The sequence below is a fragment of the Bactrocera neohumeralis genome, unplaced genomic scaffold (genome assembly GCF_024586455.1).
Source record: "Bactrocera neohumeralis isolate Rockhampton unplaced genomic scaffold, APGP_CSIRO_Bneo_wtdbg2-racon-allhic-juicebox.fasta_v2 ctg1122, whole genome shotgun sequence".
Taxonomy (NCBI): domain Eukaryota; kingdom Metazoa; phylum Arthropoda; class Insecta; order Diptera; family Tephritidae; genus Bactrocera; species Bactrocera neohumeralis.
This window is the reverse complement of record NW_026089643.1, coordinates 1-8,439: the sequence shown is the minus strand read 5'-3', so window position 1 is coordinate 8,439 and position 8,439 is coordinate 1. Positions and strand designations below refer to the sequence as shown.

General features: G+C 35.4%; 1 protein-coding gene across 1 annotated transcript; it reads right to left on the bottom strand.

The window, feature by feature from the left end:
- Window positions 1-1,020: 1,020 nt before the first annotated feature.
- Window positions 1,021-3,142, bottom strand: LOC126766421 (uncharacterized). Its single transcript, XM_050484209.1, has 2 exons — window positions 2,502-3,142; window positions 1,021-2,248 (listed from the first exon to the last, which is right to left on the bottom strand). Exons 1-2 carry the CDS (start codon window positions 3,140-3,142, stop codon window positions 1,021-1,023), a joined length of 1,869 nt encoding a protein of 622 aa, XP_050340166.1.
- Between the last annotated feature and the right edge of the window lie 5,297 nt (window positions 3,143-8,439).

Here is an 8,439-nt window from a genome sequence, read left to right as displayed (position 1 = left end):
GAGGATGATATTCATTGGGATCATACACTCGCTGATGCTGTTATTTCATCTACTTCTCATCAGATTCGATCACTTTTTGCTATCGAGTCCACAAAACTTGTGGAACAAATACAAAGACAATATGGCTGAAGACATTTTACATCAAATACGTGTAACAACGGCAAATCCCGATCTTGCAATTTGCACGGAAATACACAATAAGGTATTAATAACTTTAGAGGATTTGTGCGTGATGATATCCGGTAAGATGTTGCACGAATTAGGAATGCCTGCGCCTAATCGCCCTATGCACGATGCACTCAATCATGAATTTAAACGAGAACGGCAATACGATAGAAATGCTTTAAGTCAATCCGTACAAAATAAAATCCCACTTTTAAATCTGCAACAAAAAACAGCTTACGATACAATAATGAAATCAGTAAATGACGGCAATGGCGAATTCTGTTTCCTTCGTACCGCCGTATTTTTATTATGTAAATATGTGTTTTCGAAAACTCCAAAGTTAATGATTACCTCAGCTTCTCATGGGTGGTAATGAAATGGAGAAAATAAAACGATTTCTATTCTATTGCAATGCCTTGTAGTGTACAATGTTTTTAGTTTTTTCTCCTGGAGCAAAAATATATAGCGCCGACGGTTTGCCGACTCTAGAGCACGCGACGTACAACTGCCCATGCGAAAAACACGGCAATTCAAGGTTTATTCCACACACTTCTAATGATTGACCTTGGGATTTATTAATCGTCATTGCAAATGCAAGGCGCACTGGAAACTGGATACGCTTAAATTCGAAAGGAAAGTCTGTTGGCATTAGTGGTATTCTTGGAATAAGCACATCCTCGCCTTTGAACTTTCCTATGATTATAGTCGCTTCAATCAAATTGTTCATAATTTTTTTAATGGCTAGTCTTGTTCCGTTGCACAATTTTGGCTGATTGAGATTTCGTAGCATAATTACTACAGAGCCAACCTTGAGCTGTAAATTGTGAGGCGGTAATCCAGGCAAATCCAAAGAATTTAGGAATTCAGTTGGATAATTGACAACTTCATTTGGATCGTAATAGAATCGATGGATTTAAATGAATGCACTTCTCCATCAATTTGACTCTGAGTTTCTATATTCAAATCATCTACATCCTTATTTGTAGCTGCTAAAATGGCTCGTTCGCTCAACCAAGCATGGTTTTTGTAATTTGCACCAATACTTGGGAAAACTTTTGAAATTAATTCTTCCTTTGACGTTGTAAAATGACAAAAATTTTGGGGAAACGAAATAAGGCCAGTGTTAGTGTCAGCTTGAATTTTCCCATTGCCCATGTCTAATAATGCCTTCGAAAAGATTTCCGCCGATACGTCATGTTGTAACTCCACTCGCATATTCGTTGTTAATTTGATAATTTTTACGTATTTCCACAAAATTGATGTTTTCAAGCAAGCATTTATTTCATCAGCAGCTGTTGATCTGGGAATTACTGGAAGCGTTTGGCGAAAATCTCCAGCCAGTAGAATCATAGCGCCTCCGAACAGTTTTTGATTGCCACGCAAGTCTTTCAATGTTCTATCAAGTGCCTCTAATGCTCGTTTGTGCACCATCGTACACTCATCCCAAATTATTAATCTACAATTTTGTAGCACTTTTGCCATTGCAGATGTTTTGGTTATATTGCATGTCGGTTGATCGATTGTTTGCAAATTCAATGGCAATTTCAGGGCAGAATGTGCAGTTCGTCCACCTTCTAATAATGTAGCAGCTATCCCAGATGATGCTACTGCCAGTACTATTTGACTTTGTGCCCGAATCGTATCTAAAATTAATGCAATTAAAAATGTTTTACCAGTTCCACCTGGTGCATCGAGGAAATAGAATTCGCCATTGCCGTCATTTACTGATTTCATTATTGTATCGTAAGCTGTTTTTTGTTGCAGATTTAAAAGTGGGATTTTATTTTGTACGGATTGACTTAAAGCATTTCTATCGTATTGCCGTTCTCGTTTAAATTCATGATTGAGTGCATCGTGCATAGGGCGATTAGGCGCAGGCATTCCTAATTCGTGCAACATCTTACCGGATATCATCACGCACAAATCCTCTAAAGTTATTAATACCTTATTGTGTATTTCCGTGCAAATTGCAAGATCGGGATTTGCCGTTGTTACACGTATTTGATGTAAAATGTCTTCAGCCATATTGTCTTTGTATTTGTTCCACAAGTTTTGTGGACTCGATAGCAAAAAGTGATCGAATCTGATGAGAAGTAGATGAAATAACAGCATCAGCGAGTGTATGATCCCAATGAATATCATCCTCCAGTAAATGTAAACGTTGACTGGCTTCTCGATATGTTGTGCACAATTCACCATTGACGGTTCGTAGATATTTAAATGAAGTTGGTCCACGAACATTAACTAATAACAAACGCAGGTAAAAACATTCGTAATTTCTCGGATGAACTGTGTAAATGCGCCTTAAGGCATCGGTTGAATATACATTTGCGTACCCCGGTACAGGCTGTCCTTGTTTCCTACGTTGGAACTTTTTGGATGATGCATTCCATGTAAAATATTTTGGCATTTCCGAGTAAAACAATGTTTTTGCAAATGGATCACTTGCGCATGTCTCGAAGAAACTTGTGAGCGTTGTCGCTGGTGGTCTCTCAGCTCTTTGCGCTGCGTTTTCTGTTGTGAAATAAACTCTTTGTCCATTTTCCAGGTGAACAGCTAAATGGACTACAGTGGGATGACGTTCGTGTATAGAAAAGGAAAAGATTCTCCAAACCACTTCATTGCTACTAATATATCTTCCCATTTGATATTGTGAAACTTCATCGTTATTAGAAGCTGCAATACCAAATACAGCCATGTCGTTTCCTTTGGTTACGTACTTGCAAACATATTTTATTGACTTCACCGAATTGCAGTACTCAACATTGCAATGCGGTTTAAATGTTTTGGAGAGCAGCGGTGAATACGGAACAACCCATCTGTTATTAACTACCACTTCCTTATTTTTTACTTGCAACGTTATTGTTCTGCCGTTATCTTCTACAGAGCAGCGACGATACAGAGTACCATCATTGCCTGTAATTGTATCAGCCGACAAAGCACGCGGATAACGTTTCGAGCATTTGTTGTCGATCATACACGGTGATTCATGATTGTGTTCGCCACACGGTCAATGAATCATGTTCTTCTTTACTACTTCATACAATTGTGGATCTACTTCGGGATCAGGAATTTCTGCACAAATGATTAAGTCTATTTCATCTGGTCTTATTTTTTCGACCATCCACAGGAGAATATGCGCATGAGGTAGTCCTCTCTTCTGCCATTCTACAGAGTACATCCAACATCGAACGTCTCCGAAGACATGACATTTTATAATGAAATCCATGAGCGCTTCGAGTTTCTGGTTGAACACTCTTGCTGTTATGTCGTGACGATCGCTGGATGACTGACCGTGTAATAACTGATTTGTTATTTCGATCCATTTTGGATTGCACGTGAAAGTAATAAATAAATCTGGTCGACCGTATTGGCGCACGTAGGTCATAGCATCTTGCGCGTATTCGTGCATGTGTATCGGGCTTCCTATATACGTTGCTGGTAAAATCGTAAGTCGACCGATATTATTTCCATTTCCATCTCTGTTCATGGCGTCGCGCAAATGAATGTATTCTTCTGATCGTAATTTTGTTTGGTTTAATCGTATATATGTCAGACGTTCCGTTTCAACTTTAACATACATATCAACAGCAAACTGATGAAATAATCGGCGGCACTTCAAAATGTGATTATCCTCGTTCAGACGAATCATGAAACGGTTTGTTTTGACCTGTAACATAATAATTTACTTATTTACCATATGTGCAAACATTATTCAGTTATTAACATGATGGATTTTTTTTAGTAAACTTGCATGTATTTGTTATTTGTTATTGCGTTGATTCATACCAGTCGCTGGATTAATCATCTTGATTAAAAAATGATATCCATCCTCTCCTCTACAAAATAATAGAGGGTATTGTAATGCATCATATGAACGATGTGTTTCACTAATACGCTGAAGGTTGCCACCATCACGCCGTTGAATTACAATGTCTCGAGAGTCCATATTCTCTCCAACCACCACAATAGCAACTTCGTTTAACACAGGTGCATTGAAGCGTCTTTCATGTTCACCTGCAGGTCTTTTGTCTGCTCTGATTACTATTTTATGATCATCTGTTGGCATCATTTCTAAGGTTGTTTTAAATAATTGAATCAATAGGTTATGTTCATGTAATAGTTGTTGCAGTTGCACAATGATCTCTCGCCTAGTTGCTCGATTGTCCTTGAATCTGTAATATTGAACATTTGTGAACATTTTTAAAATAAGTTTTATTAGTAGTAGCAGTTTATTTAACATATTGTGCAGTTTAAGAGTACCCTACTTTCAATCGCCGTAATCAAACCAGCGCGTTGGTGCAATAATACAGTATTGTCACCTGACTTTCATACATATGCCAACTTATAGGTTGTTTGGATAACGGAAAGTAGATCAAATTAACCTTGCAAGATGTGACTCAAACAAACAGCATTATTCTACATATACATAGGTACACTGTAAATGAAATAAATCTTTTAAAATGTATGCTTTAGCCTCAATAGAATTTGGCCATCTATGGTTATGTATGTAGGTTTGTATGTGATGTGTGTGACAGAAGAAAATAAATACCTTAAAAGTCGGATTAAATCCCCGTTCCTCAATTATATTTGCACCAAATGATGTCATTTGAAAGACACTGTTATACTTTTGTATATTTTGCAAGAAATGCTTTGATAGAGGTTCGTGTCCTAAAAGTAATGAATTCAGTGGTTCAGGTGGTGTTGTTAGTTGTGGTAATTTGACGGTTCTAGTGGAAACTTTAATGCATTGCAATATTGACAAATAGAATTCATTGTCCCAACATTGACTGATTCATTGCTGGCATAATCAACTGTTGGTTCATATCTAAACGCCAAATTTCATACTTTATTTTGTTGTTGTTGTTGTAGATCTCACTTCTGAAATTCTCACTCTGTTTGCCTCCAAACGCTGCCTACGCTGTTCATCGGTCTGATTGTTCCGAAGATTATGTACTCGACTTGCATTACGCGTACGCCGACTGATAATGTAACGCTTTACTGGTGGCATTTTCTTTTAAATCAATATCACGACAATTAAACTCCAAGACACTAAATACACTATTTTGCTTTTGCAAACAAACTGTAAGTAATTAATGTAAATATTTTCTTATAAATAACACCACGATAAACCTCTAAACACACTTATTCAATGAAACTGAAGACAAATTTATAAATTTGCTCCTGATAAAATTGCAAAAACCCGAATTAAAATCAATGAGTAGAGCGTATTAGTGCATATAAAGTAATAATAAATAACAAAAATTCATTCGTCTGTCCGTTTCAACATATTTAAATATGTTGCCAGTATTGCTATTGAAAATTTTCACTAAATAATTTTCAATAATTTTTCTTTTGATTAGCCGGAATAAAAAAGCAAGCGACCGAAATTGAACGATTCAAATAATTTACAAATCAAAATATTGAAAAACAAAACAAACAAAAATTGAAAAAAATGTGTATGGAAAATATTACTTTTTGGAATTGTCCAATTATCCGACTTCTCCCTATTAAAAGTATAAGGTATTTTGTTTCTAAACCTTTCCCGATCCACAACAAACCACCTTTCAATTTCAAGATTGGTTCAACCGTTCTCTTAGTGTTACTAACAAACAAACATTCATTTTTATTGTATCGTTCGTATGAGAAAAAGGAAATGGCTGTTTTTAGGGGTTTTCCGGCAATTATTCGAATTTTTCTCTCCGTAAAAACCATCCTTGAACCTAAACGAACATTTAAAAAAAGAATTATCAAATTTGGTTTAGTTGTATGAAAGTTATGCGCGTACATACATTTTTGGTATTCATTTTTATTTATATAGATAATCAATTTTAAATACAATAATAGTATAATTTATCTCGTTTTCTTTTTTATTTACATATACATATTTAATACATGTATAAGAATTTATTTTATTTTCATTTTTCGTAAATAAGGGCACTTGTGAATTTCCCATTTAATTAATAAATATACGATTTACTTACAACTGACTTTATGTTGTTGTTGCTACTGCTGCTGTGGTTACTGTTGCTGTTAGTTCTTGTTTTTGTTGCTATTGCTGTTGCTCTTGTTGCCTCTGCTACTGCTGTTGTTTTGGAAACTAGTTGCCTTTTTCCTTTATGCTTGGTCGCTGCTTTATTGCTTTTCATGCGGAGTTTTCACTGACACTGTTTATTTTGTTGTTTTTAAAGAACTCTGTGTTCTAAGTATTTTTGAAATTATATTTATTTTTGGTTTTTGTTTATTTTTTTTATTATATTTCTTTGGTCAAACAATAGGTTTAGTTTGATTGAGTAGATTCATCACTTTGTTTCCACTTTTAGTTTTTTCTTTCTAATTTGATTTTTATGCTTTTGCTGATTACACTGTTGTCTTTGTGGATCGTTCGGCGCTTAATTTTTAATTTTGTTGCACTTGTTGTTTAATTTTCCTTCGCAAACCGTCACGTTGCGTGGTAAATGCAAGGGCTTGTTGTTGAACAATAACAATGTTACTTTTGTAATTGATAAGCTTACGCGAAAGCGGGGTGGTTTTTAAAAAGATGTGAATCTAGTGAGTTATGTTCAAAAACAAAACTAAATTATCTTTGTTACACTTATATTTATACAATTGATATCTTAAGCCTAGATAAAGAGTTTCATCTTATATTCTAATAAGTGCAGACTTAGGTGTTAGATGATGTGCTGTCTAATTCTATTTAAAGCGTGCCATAAGTTATAGTTTATGGCCACTTCCTTATTGGCGATGTGTCAATAACATATTTGACACATTCGTTTAATAATGAATTTATATGAATATTACTTACTTTAGGCAAAAGTGCCCTTAGCTATTGTTGGCGTTAACTTTATTGTTTATTTCAGGCATAAGTGCCGTTAGCTATTTGTGGCGTTAACTTGCATGGAAAATGGAAAGTGTATGAAAAATTTATTAAAGATGCTTACGAATGCCACTATCCCAGATATTCACAATTATCCAATGTACCGGCGCAGAAATTCTGAGAATGGTGGCCACACATTTACAATGCAATGGCCGAATTTTACAAATCCAGTAGAATTTGATAATCAATGGGTGGTACCATATTCACCATTACTTTCAAACACTCATGAGGCTCATATCAATGTCGAGCTTTGCAGTTCTGTAAAAGTTCAGTTAAGTACATTTGTAATTATATCAATAAAGGCAATGATTTGGCCATATTTGAAGTAAAAATATAAATAACAAGTAAGGAAGGGCTAAGTTCGGGTATCACCGAACATTTTATACTCTCGCATGATAAAGTGATAATCGAGATTTCATTATCTGTCATTTACATATTTTTCAAATACCGTATATATTATACAGAGAAGGCATCAGATGGAATTCAAAATATCGTTATATTGCAAAAGGCGTGGTTGTGAAACGATTTTACCCATGTTTTGTACATGTCATCAGGGTGTTAAGAAAATATTATATACCGAATTTCATTGAAATCGGTCTAGTAATTCCTGAGATATGGTTTTTGGTCCATTTTCAATTTTTGAAAAAAGCCTGGATGCAGCTTCCTTCTGCCATTTCTTCCGTAAAATTTAGTGTTTCTGACGTTTTTTGTTTGTCGGTTAACGCACTTTTAGTGATTTTCAACATAACGTTTGTAAGGGGCGTGGTTATTATCCGATTTCTTCCATTTTTGAACTGTATATGTAAATGTAACTTAGTAGGGGGCGGGGCCACGTCCACTTTTCCAAAAAAATTTTATGAAAAATTACGTCCAAATATGCCCCACCCTAATGCGATCCTTTGTGCCAAATTTTACTTTAATATCTTTATTTATGGCTTAGTTATGACACTTTATAGTTTTTCGGTTTTCGCCATTTTGTGGGCGTGGCAGAGGGCCGATTTTGCCCATCTTCGAATTTAGCCTTCTTATGTAGCCAAGAAATACGTACACCAAGTTTCATCATGATATCTCAATTTTTACTCAAGTTACAGCTTGCACGGACGGACGGACAGACGGATTTCAACTCTACTCGTCACCTTGATCACTTTGCTATCTGACTATATCTGACTCTTTTAGTTTTAGGACTTACAAACAACAGTTATGTGAACAAAACTATAATACTCTCCTTAGCAACTTTTTTGCGAGAGTATAAAAATAATGAAATAACACGATACCAAATGGGTAGATACATTAGCAGCAACGAAGCCGTTTGGCATATTCTTAGTTTTCCGTACCCGAGAACATCTTGTATTATATCTTTAAAATTGTCAACGTATATCCTTTACAGAAGAAAATGT

What these genes read in the sequence shown, in the direction of transcription:
- LOC126766421 (XM_050484209.1), bottom strand. Translation starts at nt 3,142, where the DNA reads ATGATCGACAACAAATGCTCGAAACGTTATCCGCGTGCTTTGTCGGCT. An exon ending in CAAGGACAGCCTGTACCGGG is followed by an intron (nt 2,249 to 2,501) that starts GTACGCAAATGT and finishes ACTTCTCATCAG; the next exon opens with ATTCGATCACTTTTTGCTAT.